The 23,976-nt window shown below is 41.7% G+C and overlaps 1 protein-coding gene across 3 annotated transcripts in view; it reads left to right on the forward strand.

Annotated features, from left to right (window-relative positions):
• The first annotated feature begins 7,842 nt into the window (after positions 1–7,842).
• The window catches only part of LOC143292668 (uncharacterized), a 32,413-nt gene continuing 16,279 nt past the window's right edge, over positions 7,843–23,976 (forward strand). For 2 of the 3 annotated variants that reach the window (XM_076603171.1, XM_076603172.1), the window contains exons 1-2: positions 7,843–7,979; positions 23,134–23,877. In XM_076603171.1, the coding sequence (XP_076459286.1) occupies positions 7,880–7,979; positions 23,134–23,877 (844 nt within the window). In that variant the 5' untranslated portion in view covers positions 7,843–7,879. Of the gene's footprint in view, positions 7,980–12,794; positions 13,032–23,133; positions 23,878–23,976 lie in introns of those variants that run through there. The other variant, XM_076603173.1, reaches the window with a different exon arrangement.

Below are 23,976 nucleotides of genomic sequence, written 5' to 3' on the forward strand. Positions count from 1 at the left end.
CACTTGGATCTTCCGGAAGGCAGCTTTCAGCCGGCTCTACCCAGGTAGTCAGCCTGCAGTGCAAATGTGTTTGTAAAGCTCTTAGAGATTAATCATTTTCCGAACCTCGATAGGAACTATATATCAATATCGTATAAACACGCCTCTAGTACTTGGCGGCGCGGCAGAAGTGTTTCCCAGATCTGAACGATGAATGCATGGTCAGCTCAGATCTTGGCATCAATGTTATCATTCAGTATTATTATTACTGATCATTATTATTCAGTACTAGTAAGTGTGTTATTATTATTATTATTCAGAGGTTTATCATCTTGTTGCCAGTTTGTTCAGATTAGATAATCCACTATGTAATTGATGCCCCGTCCACAGTCTAAACCCAAACTGAACGGGATTATTTATTTTGTTTGCGCTTTTTCCTGTTATCGCCGGTTCACGCCTCACTCGGTTTGACTAAGAACTGAGGAACCCGGCGCGGCCAGGAAAGAAGCCTGTTGCGGCACGTAGTATTGTCGCCCCTGCATGTTTTGTCGCCGGCGACATTGTGTTGGCCTTAGGCTACTGCATGTATTGTCGCCCTGCACATATTGTCGCCGGCGACATTACGTGCAGACCCTCACAGCTGCATGTATTGTCGTCCTTCTGCACATATTGCCGCCGGCGACAATACATGCAGGGGCGACAATACGTCAGTGCCGCAACAGGCTTCTTTCCTGGCCGGGTTCCTCAAGTTCTTAGTCAAACAGAGTGAGGCGTGAACGATAATAGGAAAAAGCGCAAACAAAATCATCTGGCGACAATATGCGTAGACCCTCACTGCATATGTTGTCGCCCTTCTGCAATATATGCCACTTCCAAAAAAAGAACTGCACAGTCGGAGTGCACTTGGCCTCATGTCGTGTTGTTGTTCTTATTATAGTTGTGTGTTGTTGTTGTAAATGTTTCTGTTGTTGTCGTGTGCGTGTGTTCGTCAGTGTGCACACATGCATATGACATTGTTATGTGCTTGTTTGTGTGAGTGTATGCATGTGCGTGTATTTCGTGTTTGGGAGTACATTCGTGTTTGTGTAAAACGGGTATGTCGTGGGAGAGGTGGGGGTATGTGTACGGATGTAGTTGGCGTGTGTGTGTATGTGTTTGAGTGTGTGTGCATGTTTGCGTGTCTGTGTATGTGAATGTGTCTGTGTGCGCGCGCGCGTGCGTGTGTGTATATGTGTGACCACGTAACGAGCCTGTTTACGACTGACTTCCCATTTCCCCATGTATGTGTGAGAGAGAGTACGTAAGTGAGCGTGTGTGTCAGTGTGTCTGCCTGTGTGTGCGTGCGCGCACGTGCGTGACAGAGAGAGACAGAGAGAACTCAGAACTGATAAGGTTTAATGTACATCAGACGGCCTTGGGCCACAATACAATGGGGAAGGGTGGGTTGGTGGGGTTGCATATATTCGTGACATTATGTTATCCATAGCAAGCACAGACTGAATGAATATATACTTAAACAATGTACCCGGGCCATATAGAAATTGTTTTTATACAGCCGGTACTTCACCATGCTTGATCACTGACTGCAGATTAACTTCTTCCTTGTATTGATAGTTTGGAAAATCCTCTTGACACATTCTGTCTGATTGAAATTTGTTGCTCCAAAATCCTCTTGACACATTCTGTCTGAATGAAATTTGTTGCTCCAAGTAACACATGCAAGGGGAGTCTAGCCGAATCTTTTAATATTCTCTTCCTTGAGAAAACTGTGATGAAATCAAGCAGCTTCTGGATGAGAAACGCCGTCTGCATCAAGCCTACCTGAGCAACCCAAAGTCCACATCAAAAAAGGATGCATACGATGCCATCCGCAGGACTGTTCAGCAAAAGTTACGCCAGATGCAGGATAAGTGGCTGAGTGACAAAGCTGATGAGATCCAGGGATATGCTGACAGGCACGATATGAAGAGGTTCTATGATGCCTTAAAAGAAGTCTACGGCCCCACATCCTCAGGATCATCCCCCCTCCTCAGTGCAGATGGGAATACCTTGATCACCGAGAAGGAGAAAATTCTCGAACGCTGGGCTGAGCACTTCAGCAGTGTCTTAAATCGCCCTTCCTTCATAAATGATGAAGCCATAGACCGTCTCCCACAAGTCCCCATCAACGAAGCACTGGACGATCCACCAACACCTCTTGAGACCCAGAAAGCAATCCGTCTGCTATCCAGTGGCAAAGCACCTGGCTCAGACTCCATACCAGCAGAGGTCTACAAGGATGGAGGCACTGTGCTGACTGAGAAGCTTCATCAGCTGTACTCACTCATGTGGAAAGAAGAGACAATCCCCCAGGATTTCAAAGATGCATCTATCATTCACTTGTACAAGCGAAAGGGGAACCAGCAAGCCTGTGATAACCATCGGGGCATTTCCTTGCTCTCCATCGCAGGCAAGATACTTGCCAGGATCCTACTAAACCGCCTCACAGCACACCTTGACCAAGGTCATTTGCCTGAGAGCCAATGTGGATTCCGGAAAGAGCGCGGAACCACCGACATGGTGTTTGCTGCAAGGCAGCTGCAAGAGAAATGTCAGGATCAAAATGCTGATCTGTTCTCCACCTATGTCGACCTCACTAAGGCCTTCGACACCGTGAGTAGAGAGGGACTGTGGAAGATCATGGCCAAGTACGGATGCCCTCGGAAATTTATTTCCTTGGTCAGCCAATTCCATGAAGGCATGCAGGCTCGAGTCCAGGACAATGGCGAAACATCTGCTCCTTTTGCTGTCACAAATGGTGTCAAGCAAGGCTGCGTCCTGGCTCCAACGCTGTTCAGCCTCATGTTCTCTGCAATGCTTACTGATGCCTTCAGAGATGGCGATGTTGGAATCGGCCTAAAGTACCGAACAGATGGCAAGCTGTTTAACCTCAGAAGGCTTCAAGCAAAAACGAAGGTCATGACAGACATCATCAGAGACTTTTTGATTGCTGATGATTGTGCCCTCAACGCTGGATCTGAAGCTGACATGCAACTCAGCGTCGACAAGTTTGCCACTGCCAGCAGGAACTTCGGCCTTACCATCAGCACGAGGAAAACTGAAGTTCTCCATCAGCCAGCCCCAGGGAAACCCTACGTTGAGCCCAACATCACAGTCAACGGTCAGAGACTCAGTGCGGTGGAGCGGTTCACATACCTTGGCAGCACACTGTCACGAAATGTGACAATCGACGATGAAGTGAACGTCAGGATTGCAAGAGCAAGCGCAACTTTTGGTAGACTCAATGCAAATGTCTGGAACAGAAGAGGCATTAGTCTTGAGACCAAGCTAAAGGTCTACAGAGCAGTAGTTCTCCCCACACTACTGTATGCCTGCGAAACTTGGACAGTGTACCAACGACATGCCAAGAAGCTGAACCACTTCCACACAACATGCCTCAGGAAGCTACTGAACATCAAGTGGCAAGACAGGACCCCAGACACAGGTGCTCGCAAAAGCCACCCTTCCCAGCATCTTCACCATCCTGATGAAGTCCCAGCTTCGCTGGGCTGGACACGTGGCGCGCATGCCAGACCATCGGCTGCCCAAAAGGCTCTTCTATGGCGAGCTGCAACAAGGGAAGAGATCACACGGAGGTCAGAAGAAGTGCTTCAGAGATACTCTGAAAGTCTCTCTGAAAGCGTTTGATATCAACCCTGACTCCTGGGAGGAATCTGCAGTGGACCGTGACAAATGGCGCGCTGCTGTGCACAAAGGCGCCAAGTTGTGCGAGGCCAACAGGACTGCTGCAGCTGTTGAGAAGAGGCAGGCCAGAAAGTCACGGGCAAACAAGCTCCCTGACAGTGGTATGCCTGTCTTTGTCTGCCCCAACTGTCAGCGAACATTTCGTGCGCAGATTGGACTATTCAGCCATCTGCGCATTCACAGATAGATTCATGAGCATCCTCCCCCCCACCCCACCACAACCCTCCCCCCATCCCCCAGCTGGATGACAACGATGGTCATCATCGATCTCGATGGACACACCACCATATATCTCTCTTTCAAAGACAGTCTTAAACGATCTATAAATTACATATCTATCACGGTCTCTGACAGCACCACCGTCCATTCTTGGATGAACATGTCAACAAGTCTCTGTTTAAATATATCTAGGAATATCTTCACATTTCCTACATCTTGTCGCGTTCAAACAATATTAAAACCAGTTGAACATAAAATTTCTCTTACATTTGACACCCAACAGTGTTTTCCTGATCCGTCTAGTTCCAACAGCATTTGATATGCTTTATGTGGTAACCTTTCAATATCTATTTGTAGAAATTTAAACCAGAATCTTAAACATGATACACAAGAATTTACCGTCACGGTATAAGGGATACCTGCCCAAATCTCCATATACCATTTTGTTAGGCGTCCTGGCCGGAACACCCAGAAATCTTTTACACGCTAACAGGTGTACTTTTCTGAATGTTCCAATCTGTCTAAATCCCATATCTCGGATGAGTATAATAGTATTGGTTTAATTTTATTATAAAAAAAAATTAAAGAAAGTATTTGCAGTCATCTCCTTATACTTTTGAAATTCCCTATAAAGTTGTATGACTGCCTTCTTTCCCTTCGTTGCTAGATGTAATGTACCTTTTTTTTTTCACTAACCCTGGTTGTAAAATTAAGTAACAGTAATCATCTACCACTTCAAGTCTTTTACCGTCGTCACGAGAACCACTTCTCATATTTCCCAACAAATCCCCCTTTCTGAATACCATAACCTTGGTTTTGTCAATGTTTACATTTGATTTCACATTATTGCAGCAGTCCTTTAAAACATTCAACTTATTCTGAAGGCCACTAGGTGTTGTGGTTGACAGCAATGCTACATCATTGGCAAATAACAAAATAAATAACTCCATAATGTCTGGGAGTAACTGTACCCCGTGTTTTCCCCTTTCACCCATATGAATTGTTAACTGGTAAATGAAAACTGAGAATAGCGTGGGGCTCAATACACATCCTTGCCTCACACCCACGGGAGTCTCAGACATATCCGTAAGGTCGTAATTAACACGAATACATGATAGAATAGTGAATTATACATAGCTTTCAGTGATGCAAGGAACTTAATTACCTTTAATGCCTTGGTTTTTAATGCAATGCAATAATGTTTATCAGAATCAAATGCCTTTTTAAAATCAACAAAAGCAACATAAAGTTTTATACCTTTTTTTTACTCAAACATTTCTAAACAGCAGCATATAAAGTGAATACTTGATCAACAGTGGAATACTTTTTACGGAATTCTGTTTGACATTCTGAAATTAAGTTATTATTTTCTATCCAAGAGTATAGTCTTACATTTAATATAGTAGTATAGTACTTTGATATGATAGTCTTACATTTAATATTTGATATGATGCTTAAAAGGGATACTCCTCCATAATTGTCTGCATTATCGGTATCACCTTTCTTATATACTGGGATGATAATAGCTCTAGACCATTCCTCTGGATAGATACCTTGATAAAAAATTGAATTAAATAATTTTGTCATAAACAACTGTACGTTTTTACCACCATATTTTAACATTTCAGCAGAGATATCATCAATTCCACTAGCCTTGTCATTCTTAAGTTTCCCTATGGCTTGAATAACTTCTTCTGATATAGCTTTATTCAGTATGTGATCTGTTTCATCTAATATATCAACTTCAGTGTCGTTGTCTTTATTGAGCACCTCATTTGAACTTTGAAATACTTACTTGAAATGATTTTCAGAATCTGTTAAAGCTGTTGAATATCTTCACCTTGATCATACTTCATGGCCACAAAATCAAAAGGATGAGTTTGTATTATATATACTCCATGTTTGGTGATACATATACTTACCATGTCAAACTCATAAAATCAAAACGACTCGGTGTGTGCTACCCTGTGCATATAACCATCACTGGAGGATATATCTTCTCCTTGTGTTACCCAATTTTATAAATCGAAGAAAATGTGTAAGTCTTGATCATTTTGTTTACCGTGGTTTGATCATTTTCTTTGTCGTGGCTTCATCATAACGTTCAAATAATAAACCTATCCTGTAATACGATATCAGTTTAAAACTTCCGACAGGATAATCATATATTAGTCCTACATAGCTGGATTTGTCCCATAAGGCCTAGCTCTAAAAAAATGATGTCACGGGAGACGAAAGTAGTTTAAATAATATTCTCTCCGGTCGTGTTCCAAACAGGGCATTGTGATCGCGCTGAACGCGGGAGTTGCTCTCGCTCGACTGATGAACACCACCCCCCTCCCCCCGCCCCGCCCCCATCCCCCCTCCAGCAATTCTCGTGCTAGCTTTTGAGACACTATGCACAGTCAGTCTGAGCATGGCATTCTCACGAGGGCCACACGGTCTGGGTCAGCATAGTCGGCCTCCTCGATCCGCTTCGGTGGCCCTTCCAAACCCCTTCCCTCCATCTGCTCTCCGAACACGAAGGCCACGGTCCTGATTTTGTATCGACTCTGACTTGCATGCAGTCAGTCAGTCAGATGCAGAATTTGTTGGACAGAGTATAGCAGAAAATGTGCTATGGTTTATGCGTAGGGATCTCTTGGTTACTGCCACCCAACCTTGCATGGAAAAGCGCATTCAGCACAGTGGGTGAGCCAAATAACCAAAAGCTTGGCATGACACTGTTTTGGAACCCATTGAAACAAACCATCCCGCTTGCCATGCACATGCTTTTCATGACCAATACAAATACACGAACTGATCCTTGGTCCCTCCTCAACGAGGAGGCGTGGCCAGCGATATCGCCACGCGAGGTGGGTGAGACTCGCCACTAATCTAAAAATAGAAGACCCGCTCGCTGCTTTCGTGAAACGCATGCAACCTGGGTCGCGTGCCATGAACAGCCGCGTGCTGGAAAGACTGAACTCGCATGTTCGGTTTTAAACGCCAGAAAAAGCTGAAACGTACAGCTTAAAAGTGTTTTATGGTTTGAGGAAGCACAAAAGCATACTGGAAATTACACTGCATAAAACGAATACTGCATTTCTAAAAGAACGACAAGGAGTGCCCTGGGTTAACTTTACACCCACATACGATCCCACAAGTAAACCGACTTCATGAAAGCCCGCCCTGGCGTACAACGGATGACTCCGAGAACAAGTCTGCATTGCGCACAGCCGGTGTCGAGGATATGTTCATTCCCGTGTCAAAATGACACTGAACGTACGAGAACCAAACAACTGCACAATAAAACAATACAAGTATGAATGGATCTGACATAACGGCCGATATTAGAGATAGCTAGACAGAATGACCAAGTTACTTAACTTTAATTTTTTTTTTATCATGTTGAGAAATAATTTTGTTTTAATCTTGTCATCGTATACTTAAAGAGATCTATACGGGTGGCTCTGAAATCAAAGCATATTATGTGCTTGCTGATATGTATTATCGTGATAATATCAATGATTATAATCTTGTTCTTTAAAAGCCAGTTCGTAGTTTATCGACAACCTAATGAAATGTTTTCCTTCACTTTATGGTATTATGGTATTTGATGTTCGCCTTCGTGTTGTGGCATATCTGAAAAAAGTTGTTTTGTCATGTCCGGCTGCAAGAAGCATGGAAGTATCTGAGACATGGCCGTGATACTCTCTAATCTTTGACAAGCACAAATAACCCGATATAAACGATGCTTTCCCGACGGCAGTCTAGACTTGTGTTTGTCTTAAAATATATATCAGCAGTTTTGCAAACCACCCCTGCGTCAGTTGCTTGAGGCCGGCGCGTCTGACTTGCAAAATCGGACGAAAGTACCGACTGTAAAGCTTTACAGTCTGATGACGTCAAACCGTTTTCAGCTTTACAGTGATGACGTGTTCATTATCATATTTCGATGAACGCATGCGTAGTGAGCACTGAGAGTAGCGTGGTGAACCGAAATTTTCTTCGAAAAGTCGACCACGAACTGACTCTATTTTTTCCTGACTCAACAGGTATGTGAATATGTGCTGTCTGTCGCATTTACACAATGGTTACCACGTAACCTAAGAAATGCAGTGTCAGGAGATTCCACACGGAGCCCCGTTTCTCCGGCAATGGCGCTGGTGCCTTTCTTTGTTGCCGTACATTTTACACAATTTTCTGAGTAGATGCTGTAGAACTGAGCAACATTTTGTGACAGTTAATCATGCCCTTGTCCAAAATAAGCAAGGAATTATGCATCCTCGCCTTTATGTTAAAAAAATGACAAAGAGGGGACGCTTTTATGGGCACATGTAAAATGTTTTGAAACGGTCCCCAGAAAATGGGCGTCACGTGACCGACTCGGGCCTTCAAGGGATCCGCATGCTTATTGATCAGCGGCAAAACACTTTGTTTGTCGATCGTTCATAGATAATTTGTGTATTCAGCGCGCCTTTTACGTGTACGTGTATGTACGTTTAGTCTGTATATATGTTTTTTTCACACACACGGCTTACAAGTCTGATACTCATTGGCAAATTGTAACTGTCCTAAAAGTTACTTCACCAAGGTAACTCATGAGAAGGGGGTGAGAGGATGGGGGAGAAGTTGAGGTGGAAGGATTGTGGTAGACAGGTTGTTAGAGCATTGAACTTTCAATCCAGAGGGTCTTGTATAGAAATTTCAGCAATTTTTGTGTGGTTATTTAGAAGGGTGTTGGTTTTTTTGAATGACCAGGTTACTGCCAGTACCTGAACCCTTTCATATTTTATATTTATATTAAGCACACAGAAGATCAAGTATGCACACATTGATCCTGTAATCCATGGCATAGTTCAGTAATTTAGGAAGAAAAATAATGTTCTGCATTCACCAATCACAACAATGTGACAACACAGTCATCAACAGGTTAATGTTGGTTGTGAAATAGAGGTTGATTATGGAATATCTTGGATAATGATAGTAGCAATGATGATTGTCATAACACCTGCATAAGCATTGGAACATTGATAATTTTTAGTTTAAAGGTTTATGAAATCACTTACAATGTCTGAAACTTCCAAGGCCCATGTTTTTCTTTTTATGACCAATGGATTTATTTAAACTTATTTAATTTAGCCTTTTTTCAGTTTTGGGAGTTATGTTATTGGTTCTTAATTGCATGTATAGTCCTTCAGCTTTTACATCTTTTACTGGTGTTTTTTGTTTTTAATTTGCTCAAATTTGTTTCTCAGTGATCATGGTTCTTGCATGCTTCTGTGCCACACTTGCAAACACCCACACAGCATTATAACAAATCATAAGACTAAAAGACTAGATGGAGACTTGAAAAAGCTTGCTAGTAAACAAAACAGAAAAATGCATTTCTGGATTGTTTAATGCACAGGTGGTCTTTTCTGTATTTTGAATTATGAGAAGACAAAAAAAAAAAAAAAAAAAAAAAAAAAGAAGCTTGAAATGTTACTAATCTGCTGTTGACTGCAGATTCCTCTAAATCTGGCTTTGAAAACATTTTCTAATCAGTTGTAAATGCCCAAACTGCCCAACCTGACAATTATTGTCAAATAACTTCCAAAATCAGAGACTTCTGTATGAGTGTATTTGTAAATGTTATGATTGAAATAGAAAAAGAGGTACATAGAAAGAGTAAGACTAAGAGAGAGAATTTAACATAGATTAGTGGTTTTTTAAGGATTAATAATACTTGATAAATTTTATTGTATGCAATTTAAGTGCTTATTATTAAGAAATGTGAGAGCTGACTGACTTGGTTCAAAACAGTTTTAAGTGTATGGAGGGAAAAAATCAGGTCATTAACATGTATCTAAGGATGATGCTTTTAGTATCAAGGTTGATTACATGTACTTACCATTATACTGTTACAGTGTCCATCATTCTGAGTCTTGTGAAAAGTTTTAAGGGAAAATAAAAGGAAATACAAATGTAGTCAGCAATTGCATTGCACATGGCATGTGAACATGACAGCACACAGTGACACACATGCACAGTGGCTCACTCCGCTTTCTCTCTAGAATATGAGTGCTCTCACACACACACATGAACACACCATGCCCAGGTCCATCCACCCAACTATCCACACACACACACACACACACACACACACACACACACAATGACAGTCTCTCTCTCTCACAGATACACACAGACAGACACACTCACACATACATGTATACATACATACCTGCATACATATTTAAGCTTTGAAATGCATCAGGATGCTTGAATATTGAATGTCTCCACTGGTACAAACTGAGAGGTGAAATGTAATCGTTTCCTTCTAGGTAGACACAGGAAAGTATAGAGACCTGTGCATGCGTGAGTTTGATTTGGACAGGTTTTTTTGTTTTTGTTATTGATGCAATAAACATGTTGATTTATTTTCCCTAATCATGTTCTTGTCACCTGTTATAACCTAGCATCTTACACTCTTTCCAAAATTAAAATCAAATTCCTGTGCACACATGGTAATGGAATTTAGAAAGAGACAACTTCACCACAACAAGCACAGCTGAAGAAGTGTGCAGTTCATTTCAATTGGTTGATGTAACCAGAATATGGAAGCTTGGTCTTTTTGCTGACTGGTTCAGATCCTGTTTTAATAATGCTGCTGCTTGTTCCAGTGAATAAGTGAAATTAAAACAATATTGTGCACGCACGTACAGGCACACACACGCGCGCACACACACACACACACACACACAGATAACATGCTAACAGTGTATGAATTTAAGATGGAATGAAATTTAGGTTGCTTTAATATTGTATTGAGGTTGGTGGTCTGCAGCTGATTTATATTTAAAATAAAGGAAATAAATTATGATGATAAACCAGGGAAGCGTTTTAAAGCTAAGTGATAATGCAATCTCAAAATCATTTTATTTTGTGATTCATTGTAGAATATTTAGAGGCAATCACAGATTAAAGAAAAATTGTTGTCACTCATTTAGATGATTTTGTACTGTGCAGTATCATTTCTGTAAGAGTTAATTTAAGGGTATTTAAAGTTAGCCTGTATGCACATGATTTATTCATTTACCCATGCATGTATGTACACTCGCGTGCGCGCGCGCGCGCACACACACACACACACACACAGTTTCTTTTGTTTCTTCTTTTACCTGAGTAACTCAGGCGTAGATATCAGCATTGACTGAGACTTGTTTAATGAAGTTTATTTTGCAAGATGTTTCATAGTGGTAGTACTAGTAGTGTGTGTGTGTCAGTCGGTGTGTACACATGTGTTTTACAATAGTTTTATGTACCCAGTTTCCTTCCCCTCTTCCCACATACCATCCCTGAAAAAGCAAGTGAGAGAGAAAGAGGGAGTTACTGTCGGAAAAAGAGTGATCTGACAAGCAAGAACCCCAAGTAAAAGAAAGTTTTATTTTCCATTTTAATCACCTTTTAAATGTAAATTACTAAAAGGAAGAGGTTAGAGAAGAGAAAAGACCACGGCTTTGTGTTGATTGAAAATATGATTCTTTTAAGTTAAAATGTAAAGTCGATTTGTTTCTTAGAATATATATATATATATATATATATATGTATGTGTGTGTGAGTGTGTGTGTGTGTGAGTGCGTGTGTGTTTGTGTGTGTGTGTGTGTGTGTATTTATACATCATTACATGACATTAGCATTTGCGTTTACTGTTTACATTTCTTCCACATGGGACTGAGTAACTAAACAAGCTGTGTCATGTGTGGTGATTTGTAATTATGCTTCAGCTATCAGCAAGAATGACTGGATTTCTTAGGAATTCAGAAGAGAACTGATGAATTGTTGTATAATCTTTGTAAACGTTTAACAATTTGTCACATTTTGGTGGTTGTGGTGTATGTGATAGATATTGAGTGATTTTATAGTTTTAGTGGCATCATATTGATACATACTATTCTTCCCACATATTTTTTTATGTGGAAAGTGTGGTCATTTAAAAACTTTTTTTTGTTTCCCAAAGTTCACTTTTGTTGGAAAATAATCATGCTTTTAATTAATGTACATTTCCACAGAATCATTGATTCACTGCCAAGTATTATGAAACAATCTATAATTTTTGAAACTCAAAACTTGATCACCGTTATATATATATATATAAAGTTCTTAACCTTTTAAAAGTTCATGATGCCTTGAACTGAATTGTTTAAAGTTAAAGTGACTTGGAGATAATTAACTTACCGCTTGTGCGCACACATACACATACACAAACACACGCGCGCACGAGCGCACGCACATACACACTGACTTATGTATTCGTGGGACAGAAAAGAAGAGAGCGGTTGTTTACAAAAAATCATCCAAAGAAACAAAACCGTGCTCCTCGAGGTAAAAGCAAGTGTCGTCACGAACCCCCGACCTGATCTGTCAGTAGGCTTATGTGTGTATGCTCGTTGGGGAAAGCAAAGGCAAAGCAGATTCATGTATGATGAGGAATTTCTTGCTTTGATAGACATCGTTTAAAATTTAAACCAATAGTTTGGAGAGACGTAAACGAGGACCAGTAAAACTGGTCGGTAAACCAGCCATTTTATTTTGTGCCGACGATAACGTCTTCGGCAACTGGGAGATCACCCCTTTACTACTTTTTGCAGAGCCGTTGATTGGTGAACACTGAATTCCTTTATCCGGTATTTAGCCTATCGAGCATGTAACCTACCATGCACCGCCTTCGGAAAATATGCATTGTTCGTTGTTAGTTTGAAAATGAACGTAGGTTACCATGATGGAAAACTATCGAGGGGGGGGAGGGCTGGAAGAATAGGGGGTAGCCTCGGCGTTTGCTTTTGACAAAATTTGTGATAACGGTCTCTGGACTGGGAAGCGTTGTCAAGGTTAATGACTTAAAAACAAATATGAAAAAGCCAGCGGATGAACTTTAGATGTAAAGTGATTAACCATATGCAGTACATAGGTTTCGATGTGCAATAGTGCTTCGTGGAAGTCTAGATACGGAACCGCAGAATTGGCCTTCCCGAGTCGTACGCGTTTAGCCTACCTCCGACTCGACGTGACTGGGAGTCGGCCGGCTAATCGCAACACCGAAGTGTGCTAAAATCAAGCCTGGTGTAAGTCAGAAGATACGGTACACATACCCATTATTTAATTTTTGATTTTATTTGACGTTATTCTTTCGTATCGATGACTTGAGTGAAAGCAAACGTACGTCTCCAAGGTTCTCGTAGATCAGGAGCACCAAGGATTTACCGTTGCTTCATGTGTAAAGTCTAAAGAGGGTGGGCCTGACGATGTGTGTCACCGTTTGGAGAAGAGATTCACTCTTGATGATCGAGTGTTTGTGAATGAGTGGTTGGTTAAAAAATAAGGACGCATGTAATTTCTGCATGTTACTCGAAACGAAAATAACGACGAGAGAGCCGTTAAGCTCATGTGGTCGTTTCTAAATTGGGTCAGGTACAAAATGGCCGCCGAGGTAACGTCAATGAGCCTTCCCGCACGGCAAAGCAAGCAGTAGGCTACAAGGCCTATCACGTGATTAGGCACATTTTTAGTCTCGCAGGCCTGCAGTCAGTTGAGTCAAGTAATATCGGCAGTCAACAAAGCTCAGTTCGACAGAAAGGGAATCATCCGTTTGTGAGAGACGTGGGAAAAATCCCATTAACGCCAACTCTTACGTAATCACGTACGGAATTCGCGTCGCCTTTTGCTGCGCGCGACAGGAGAGGGGCGTTTGGTGTCACATTGACGGTGGCAGGCCGCAGCGGCAGTGTGTTACTGCTGGGTGCGTGCTTTTTGCAGGGCACCGCGAAAAGAACCGCCACCCATTCGGATTCCGTTTCGCGGACAGAATTCCCTACTATTCTCTCTACACATTGTGCATTGTTCTTTTTAACTTTGTACATTGTTCTTTTTAAGTCAAAGATCTAGCGCAGTCAAAATCGGCAGAGGAAAATCTGTTGCTTTTGAATAACATTGTTTTGGAAATATGTGCAAGAAAAAACGAAACTTAGAACAGGAATACGGGTATTGAAAAATGAAGATGATAGCTTAGCGGAAAACCGATCTAGAAAAATCAGAAACTCAAATTCTTTGCAAGTGTGTTTACAAAAGAGACCTTGACAATTCACTTGAATCTGCTTGCCTACCTAAAGATAGGAAGACAGCTGAGGTAACAGCTATATATAAAAAAAAGAGTCAAAACATGAACCAGGAAATTATAGACCAGTGAGCTTGACTTGCTCAGTATGTATCTTGGAGTCTTTTATCAGGAATGCTGTAGTGTCTGTTTCAGTTTCAGTTTCACTTTCTCAAGGAGGCGTCACTGCGTTCGGACAAATCCATACACGCTACACCACATCTGTTGAGCAGATGCCTGACCAGCAGCATAACCCAACGCGCTTAGTCAGGCCTTGAGTGCATGCTTACATATTTGTGTACCTATGAAAGTGGATTTCATTTTACGTAATTTCGCCAGAGGACAACACTCTCGTTGCCATGGGTTCTTTTTCAGTGCGCCAAGTGCGTGCTGCACACGGGACCTCGGTTTATCGTCTCATCCGAAAGACTAGACGCTCAGTTTGATTTTCCAGTCAAACTTGGGAGAAAGGGCGAGAGCGGGATTCGAACCCACACCCTCACGGACTCTCTGTATTGGCAGCTGAGCGTCTTAACCATTCTGCCACCTTCCTCCTACACCTGAGGTAACAGCTATATATAAAAAAAAGAGTCAAAACATGAACCAGGAAATTATAGACCAGTGAGCTTGACTTGCTCAGTATGTATCTTGGAGTCTTTTATCAGGAATGCTGTAGTGTCACATATGACAACAATCTGTACGCAGACTGTCAACATGGTTTTAGACACAGAAGATCGTGCATAACACAGGTCCTAGAATTAATTGAAGACCTTATAAAAATGATAGATGATGATGGAGTCTTCCGTCGGACCGACGGATGAGTAGGCAGGCAGGCTTATCTGTCGGTGTGTGTCCAAATATGGGAGAAGAGGCCGATTCTGGATGCGCAGCACTTCCCACAGGTGTTGCAAGGGAAAACATCTCCAGAAGTTGAGCCCTGCTTCCTTCGCTCACACTTCTCCTTAATGGTCAGCATTCTCTTGATTTCAAACGTCTTTATGCCACTAGAGCACAGCATCCTCCAGCGACAGCGGTCAAGGACATCAGTTTCCCAGGAAGCGATGTCTATGTCACAGTCTTTGAGGTTTGTCTTCAAGGTGTCCTTGAAGCGCTTGCAGGGTCTTCCAAGTTCACGGTGGCCTTCCTTCAGCTGGCCATACAAAAGCATCTTCGGGATCCTGCTGTCTGTCATATGGACAACGTGTCCTGTCCAGCGTAGCTGGCACTGGATCAGCAGGCTTTCGATGCTTGGCAGGCCGCTCCTCTCTAGGACCTGGAGGTTGGAGACCCTGTCTTGCCAATTTATGCTGAGGATCTTTCATAGGCATCTCTGGTGAAACTGCTCAAGTTGTTGAATGTGACGGTGATACGTCGTCCATGTTTCACAGCAGTACAACAAGGTGGTCAGCACAACAGCTCTGTAGGTTTTCATCTTGGTGCTGAGCCTGATGTTTTTGTTGTTCCATAGCCTGTTGTTGAGTCTGCCAAAGGCAGAGCTGGCCTTGGCGATGCGCAGCGTCACTTCTGCATCAAGGGCTCCGTTGCTGCATAGAGTGCTGCCCAGGTAGCAAAACTTGTCGACTGACTTGATCACTGTGTCATTGATTGTCATCTTGATTGCAGGTGGGGGGGAGGCACTGGCGTTCTGTGAGCTAGCCGGTTGGTACATGGACTCGGTCTTGCTGAGGCTGATGGTGAGTCCAAAGTGCCTGCAGGAGGTTGAGAACCTGGCCATAATGAACTGCATGTCCTCATGGGTGTGTGCAGCAATGAATGTAGATGCCCCGGTCACAGTCTTGGAAGGTGTCAATCAGTATGGCAGAGAAGAGAATGGAGAACAATGTGGGTGCCAAGACGCAGCCCTGCTTCACTCCATTTATCACAGGGAACGGATCCGACATGTCAGTATTTTCCTGTACTCTCTCTTGCATGCCATCGTGGAAAGACACAGTCAGCTGGATTAGGCTCTCTGGGCAGCCAGACTTTAGGAGGATCTTCCACAGACCATTGCGGTTCACCGTGTCAAAGGCCTTAGTCAGGTCTACAAAGACCATGTGGAGCTCCTTGTTCTGCTCACGGCACTTCTCTTGCACCTGGCGTACAGCAAACACCATGTCACATGTTTCCTTGCCTGAGCGGAAGCCACACTGTGCTTCAGGGATGACTGTTGGAGACATGGTCAACCAGTCTGTTCAGTATGATGCGGGCGAAGATCTTGCCGGCGATGCAGAGGAGAGAGATTCCACGGTGGTTAGTGCAGGATGTTTTGTCTCCCTTCCGTTTGTAAATATGGACAGTTGAAGCATCCTTGAAATCCAGGGGGACCTCCCCTTTCTCCCAGATATACTGGAACAGGGCGGTCAACTTGTCTGTCAGTACCTCGCCTCCATACTTGTAGATGTCAGCCTGGATTCCATCCGCTCCTGGTGCTTTTCCTGACGTCGTCAGCTTCAGGGCCTTCTGGATCTCGACCTTGGTGGGAGGGGCGGCTAGCGAGTCATTGACTGGTAGCTGTGGGAGGGCTGCAATTGCCTCGTCAGATACGGACGAGTCCCTGTTGAGGAGGGTGTTGAAGTGCTCTGCCCAGCGGGCAAGGATGTCTTTCTTGTCTGTCAGGAGGGTGGTCTGGTCCGAGGCTTGGACAGGGGTTGATCCTGTGACTCTCAGCCCATACACAGTTTGGAGACCATCGTGGAAGGTCTTCATGTCGTGAGCGTCAGCAGTGGACTGAAGCTCTTCAGACTTTCTATCCCACCAGGTGTTCTTCATCTCACGCAGCCTCCTCTGTATGAGTTGCTTGGTTTGCAAGAACTGGTTCTCCTTCCTCTGGCAGTCTTTATCGGAAATGTGATCCTGATGCCGTATATGCAGTGTGTTCAGGAGCTTGGAGAGTCCAGAGTTGTTCTCGTCAAACCAGTCTTTGTGGCTCCTCTGTACAAAGCCGAGTGTGTCAGCTGCTGCCGTGTACACAGCATCTTTAAAGGTGCTCCATACCTCTTCTACATCAGTCGATGCAGGAATTTCTTGGAGAGCTACTTGGATTTGCTGCTGCAGCACGTCCTTGGTGATAGGGAGGCGGTGGATGTTCAGCTTCCTATGGGGTTTCTGCCTGGCTGGTGGAGCTTGCATGCAAGTCTGATGTTCATCTTGCTGCGTACCAGGCGATAGTCCGACCAACAGACTGCTCCTCTCATGCAGCGTGCAGTGGAAACATCACCTCTGTCCCTCTGCCGGACAATTGCATAGTCCAGCATGTGCCATTGGTTGGAGCGGGGGTGCATCCATGTGTTTTTTGTACTTGTCCGCTTGTTGGAAGAGGGTGTTGGTGATGGTCAGTCCACACAGAGTGAGAGCAAAAGCAATCCGTTGGAGTTGCACTTGCCAGTGTCGTGCTGTCCTAGGACTTTTGGCCACGAGGAGAAGTCCACGCCGACGCGGGCATTGAAATCCCCAAGGATGATCAGCCTGTCCTTTCTGTCTACCGCTGAAATGGTGCGGCTGAGCTCCTCGTAGAAAGCTTCTTTGATGTCATCAGGGTTGGTCATCGTCGGGGCATAGCAGCTGATGACTGTGGCGAAGAGATCCTTGGACAGCTTCAGACGCACGGTCATTAGCCTGTCGTTTATCCCATGTGGAAGGCTGTCAAGCTGCCGTGCAAGTTAGGTTAGTATGGCAAAGCCCACACCTGAGGTTCTTGGGGTGCCATCTGGCTTCCCAATGCAGTAGGTGTAGCCCCCTCAAACTTCCTCCAGCTGGGTTTCACCCGCAAACCTGGTTTCGCTCAGGGCTGCTATGTCAACCTGGTAGTGATCAAGCATTCTAGCAATGAGCGCTGTGCATCTTTTATCAGGAATGCTGTAGTGTCACATATGACAACAATCTGTATACAGACTGTCAACATGGTTTTAGACAGAGAAGATCATGCATAACACAGGTCCTAGAATTAATTGAAGACCTTATAAAAATGATAGATATGGATAAACTTACAGACATAATTTATTTAGACTTTAGAAAAGCATTTGACTCTGTACCACAGCAAAGACTTTTATTAAAATTAGTTTATTTGGTATCACTGGAAACATACTGAACTGGACAAAAAACTTCTTGTCAGAAAGGACACAGGTAGTTAAATTGGAGAAAAGAAGTCAACTAATGAAAATGTTCTTAGTGGTATACCACAAGGTAGCATACTTGGCCGTGTGCTTTTTGCAGTATGCATAAAAGACCTCCCTGAAAGTACAGAAAGCACATGCAAAATATTTGCAGATCATACTAAACTTTACAGTAATGCACAAAATAATACCACACTACAAAAGGACTTCATAAGTTACAGGAATGGTCAGATAGATGGAATCTATATTTTGATGTATCAAAGTGTTAAGTAATGCACATGGGGAAAAAATCCAGAAAACAAATACCATATGATAATAGAAGACACCACACAGGACATCGAGAAATGTCAAAGTGAGAAAGACCTTGGCATAGCCTTTGATAATATATTGTCATTTGACATACATATAGTAATAGTATGTATACAGAATACAATAAATAAAGCCAGTCAGATGATAGGAGTAAGAGAACATTTACCTATTTAGATGAAGATATATTTCTTAAACTATATAAAGCATTGGTTAGATCACAGGTAGAATATGGTAATATTGTGTGGCACCCATACCTCAACGGCTCAAGAGACAAGAAAGGGTACAAAGAAGAGCGACTAAATTATTAAAAGAATGCAAATCTATGAGCTATCAATGGAGACTTAATATTTAAATCTGCATTCATTAAAGGGTGGAAGGCTAAGAGGAAATTTAATAGAAACTTACAAAATGTTAAATTGCTAATATGAAGTCGATGTAAATGATATTTTTAGAATGTCATATTATGAGAGTACAAGAAATTCAGTGATGAAAATTTGTAAAGAGCACTGTAATACTAACCTAAGGAAAAATTCATTTGCTAATAGAATTGCTCTAATGTGGAATGCACTACCTGTTGAAACTAAACTTGCACAAAATACGAATGTGTTAAAAAATCTCCTTAGCATGAACATCAATTTAAAGGAAAAATTTATTGACTTTCAGAAATGAATTACAGTAAATGTAAACATATTTGTATCCTACAAATAAAAGAAGACAGATATTGAAGGGGACATAAAAAAGGCCGTGAGGCCTAGGCAGTTAAACTGCCAGTCCCTACACTACTGCTACTATCAATGATAATAATCAGGCAAAGAGCGAAATCTGTAAAACAGTACACACACACACACACTCAAACACACACACACACACACACACACACACACACACACACACACACACTGTACATGCACAACCATAGACACTAGACACACCACCACCACTAACCCACCATCATTATCTATTGTCAGATTAACACGCTCACACACACCCTCACACACACTCACACAAACATCACTATAGATACACACACCACCACCACCACCAAAACACCATTATCAATTATAAACTGTTGCCAGATAAACATATTGTTACATTGTACATACCCCCACCCCCCCTCCCACACACACACGCACATGCTTTCTCTGTGAGCAACTCTTCCCCCCCCTCTCCCCTGTCCCTTTTCTCTGCTTCTCTGTCTCTCTGAAATAAATGTAATTTGATCTGCTCTAATAGTAGATTTATTTTCAAAGTTCACCTCATTGTGTTCGTCAGTTTTTGTTCATTTATTTTGGTTGGTTTTAATTCTGATTTAAAATTGATGAACATAGACTGTTTTTGTTGAGTTTACACTTGAATGTACATTTTGCATGCTTGCCCTAACCAGAGTGAAAAGGACAATTCTAGGCTGTCAGAAGTAATAAAACTACTACACAGAAATGATTTTTATGTTGAGGATAATCCCATAACTCATTGACAGCAGCACACTGAAACCATTGACAATGACAGAGATATGCGAGGATTTTCATCTGTTGTGATTGTAATTCGGAAAACAGGTACTAGTTGACCATTTCCTGTCACTTCCTGTTTATACATGGTGCAGAAATAGGTGTGATTTTCTGATCATCTCTTATTTCATTAAAAAATGGAGTATCATTTGTGTGTGTGAAAGAATCCAGCTCCCATTGGGGGAATCCAGGAGTCTTTCAGTATAAATAACATTCCTGCCTTCTGGAAATTCTTTGCTAGAAATTCACTCTTTTCTGTTGCTGTCTTTATTTCTGCCTTTTTTTTTCTTCAACTTTGTCTCCTTTTTCTGCCTTCCCAGTCCATTCCCCTTTCTTTTTTTGAGCGAGCCATCTTGCTTTTTTTCTCTTTTCCGCAGTCAGTGATGACTATCTCAGTATCTGTGCTGTTTTGCTCTGGTGATTAGGAAATGAAATTGTAAACAACACTGGGATGGGCACTAGCTGTCCATTCTGCAGTGTTACTTATTGGCCTTTCATTTTTTTTGTGTGCTTTGAATTATTTTTTCTTTTTTTTCTTTTCTTTTATTTATTTCTTTTATTTATTTATTTATTTTTACACTTTTTTGTAACCTGGGGATGATAAATTAAGTGAAATGGCTGGTGTTATCAGCATAGCCTAATCTTATTTGCCCCAAGGAGCTAAATCAGTAAATGTTTAGGATAATGTATCAACTGTCATGAACGGTGTTTTGTAGGTTTATCTTAATGTGATTTTATATGTATTTTGTGTTTAATGCAGTTGGACATTTTTGCAGTTGGGCAGCCTTGGTATGGCCCTGTGTGGTCGGCTGGACTATAAGCAATAGTAATGATAACATGGCTCCACCACATGAAGACCCAAGAGCTGGGCTTTGGCTAACAGAGGCTATTTGAGACGCATGCCTTAGGAGCATATTGTAGAGCAGTGAGAGCTTACCCTCACATCTTATTCTATGTGTGAAATATTCAAGAACATGCATCGTTGCATTAAGTTTTCATAAGCTTTTTTATTGGTATTATTATTTTTATTTATTTATTTTGTTTAGATAATGTTTTTTGGTACTTGTCTTAAGTGAAGTATTGAAACAAATATTTCGTGTACAATCCATCTCTGTCTTCTTTCCCCATCACTCTCTCTCCTTATCTCTTCAGTTTATGTATCTCTGTCTCAGTGTCTGTCTTTTACAACCCTTGTGGGATGCCAGGGGGGTCTTTCAGTATAAATAGCATCCTTGCCTTTTGGAAAATCTGTACCAGAAATGGCCATTTTTCTGTTGCTTTCATTGTTTTTTGCCTTTTTTTGTTCTTCACTCTTGGTTCCGATTTCTGCCTTTCCAGTCCACACATTTTCCTATCTTTTCACCTGCAAGCCTTGGCACGATTTTTACACTTTTCTACAGCCTGTGATTCTGATCTCCTGTATTAGTGTATATATCATTATATGTATTGTTTTGCAGTATAACTTGTCTATATGGCCAATTGTGTCGATTTTTTGTTGGCTCTGAAGTATTTTTTATTCTTATTTTTTTGTAATCTGGGGATGATGGATTAAGTGGATGGCCTGGCATCCTCAGCACAGGTTTGTCTTATTTGTCCAAAGGAGTTAATAATTAAGATGATGATTTATATGTCATGAACTGTGTTGTTATGTTTTTTTTTTCGGTTTTTTTTTTCATATTAGAGTTTAGATAGTTTTTGACATGGTTTAATTATTTCATTTAGTTGGGCAGTCCTGATAGTCCCTGTGTAGTTGGCTAGACAACGAGCAACATTGTCAAATGTGTGTCTCTCTTAAAATGTATATACGTAGGCAGCATGTGGATTGTTATTGTGTGAATGAGAGGGTGAGTTTTATTGAATGGTATATTACTATAAATATAATATTTCATTGATTTTTTTTGTGTTACTCTTTGTGTGTGTACTTTGATGTGCAATCCCTCTCTCTGTGCCAACCTTTCTCCCTGCTTCTCTTTGTCTCTATGACTCTGTTTTAGAATTGATTGTGGTAGGGATATATGGTTATGGATGTGTGAATAACAGAGAGACACACACATACCTGTCTTGACATCATTTGCAGAAAGCCAAGATTATAAAAGAAAGAAAGCAAGAATGGTTTCACCTCAGATTGTGCCATGTTGTCATAGTATTGAGCAGCATGTTACAATAAATGAGAGTTATGGAAAGTGACAGATTAATTCTGGATTTCTGATTAGTTTTCCTGACCTTCCCTCACTGGCATTGCATATTTTGAGTTGATGTCACATTCTTCCACATAACTATCTGTGTATCTGTCAGTGTTCCACTATTTAGTAGATATCACAATGTTCCCCATATAACACTCAGTATCTGCATACCTGTCAATATTCCAGAGTTCAGCACATCTCACAGTGTTCCACAAATAGCTATCTGTGTATCTGTCGTGAGTGTCAGTGTTCCACTATATACTATATAGTTGAATAATTTTTGTCAGTGTTTATTATTCACATTTGTTCATGAGATCAAAGTGGATTATGTAATGGAGATGAATGTGTACTTGAGTGCATTGGCATGGTGATCTTTTGCCATAACAGGTCATATGTATGTCTTTTGTTGTGTATGGTTTGAGATGTGTTAGTATATTGAGGAAGTCAGTTGGGAGGGGTGAAGGAGGGAGGGCTGCTAATTGTACAGAAGCAGTTATTCTTTTTTGCCAGCTGTTTAAGAATATTTCTTTAAGATGAGACTAACTCATTGTACAAGTTAACTTGTACCATGATAACTTTCCCTGTGGACCAGGTACGAGTATTCTTGTACCAACACACTGTTCTAATTTAATTTATTTTTGCTTGTTACAGTTGGCATTCTAACTCTAAGCTGAAGGGTTTGTGGATTTCGGAACATGGAGCTTTGTTCAGCCTGTCAAATCAACAATTGTTTATCGATTTTTGCCATTTTTGTAAACCACCCAGTTTTTTTTTTTTTACAGCAGTGGTCTCATATAGTGCTGGTCCAGTGGACCTGTAGCAGGCATGTACTGATGTAGTTGTGTGGTAGAACGAGTTAAATCCCAGATAATCTTATAATCAGAAATAATGCTCAGGAAATAAAATGTATTCAGTATTGTCATATGATCTGAATTGTTTCTTAATGAATTGATCTTTACTTGCAGATACCAGCATGAATGTTGCCAGAAAATCTACCACCAAACTGCCACAGAAATGGACGCAGGGTCAAAAACTGGAGTCCAGGGAAGAGGAGCCGGATAGCAATGTTGCATCTTCAGCAGATTCTACAGACAGCTTCCAGGATGCTCTTCTCAATCTGAAGGCGCTCAGTGGTAGTGGGGACATGGCAGACTCGGACCGATCAGAAGTGAAGGAAGCACAGAGCACTTCTGGAGCTCAAAGGGTCCAAAATGGGGTCAGCCATAGTGAGGCCTTACAGAGTAAAGAAGATAGGGACATCATTGAACAAATCGATGACATAGTTAATGAAACACCAACATCAGGTGTAAAAGGAGAACAAGGAAGTGAGGAAGATGATGACATTTTAATCATCAAGGATGAAGAGTCCAAGGAGAAGGGTAAACAGTCCAATGGCATTGGGGAATCCAAAGTGAAAAACGTGCCCACCAAAAACCCTTTGCGGATTGGGGACAAAGTCCGTAGCACTGTCCACAGCATCATGTCAAAACTTGTTCAGAGTAACCCTGATGTGAATAACCTGCTCAGCAAAGCAAAGTCAGATTCTGACTTTGCTGACAGTGGGGATTCCAGAGGTGCATCTCCTGCATTACAACGTCAGGATAAAGGGAACTTGTTTGACAATTTTGATGTGTCAGAAAAAGATGACAAATCATCATTGAATGTGGACAACAGTAAGTCACCTGAGAAACCAGGATTAAATAAAGAAGGTAAGAGCCTGTGCTGTTCCTTGACAGAATACCAGTAAGTATATTTTATGAATAGATGACAGTTGATTTATTGAATAGAACATGCAGTGTGTTGCATCA

This window comes from Babylonia areolata, chromosome 18 (genome assembly GCF_041734735.1).
Source record: "Babylonia areolata isolate BAREFJ2019XMU chromosome 18, ASM4173473v1, whole genome shotgun sequence".
Classification (NCBI taxonomy): Eukaryota; Metazoa; Mollusca; class Gastropoda; order Neogastropoda; family Buccinidae; genus Babylonia; species Babylonia areolata.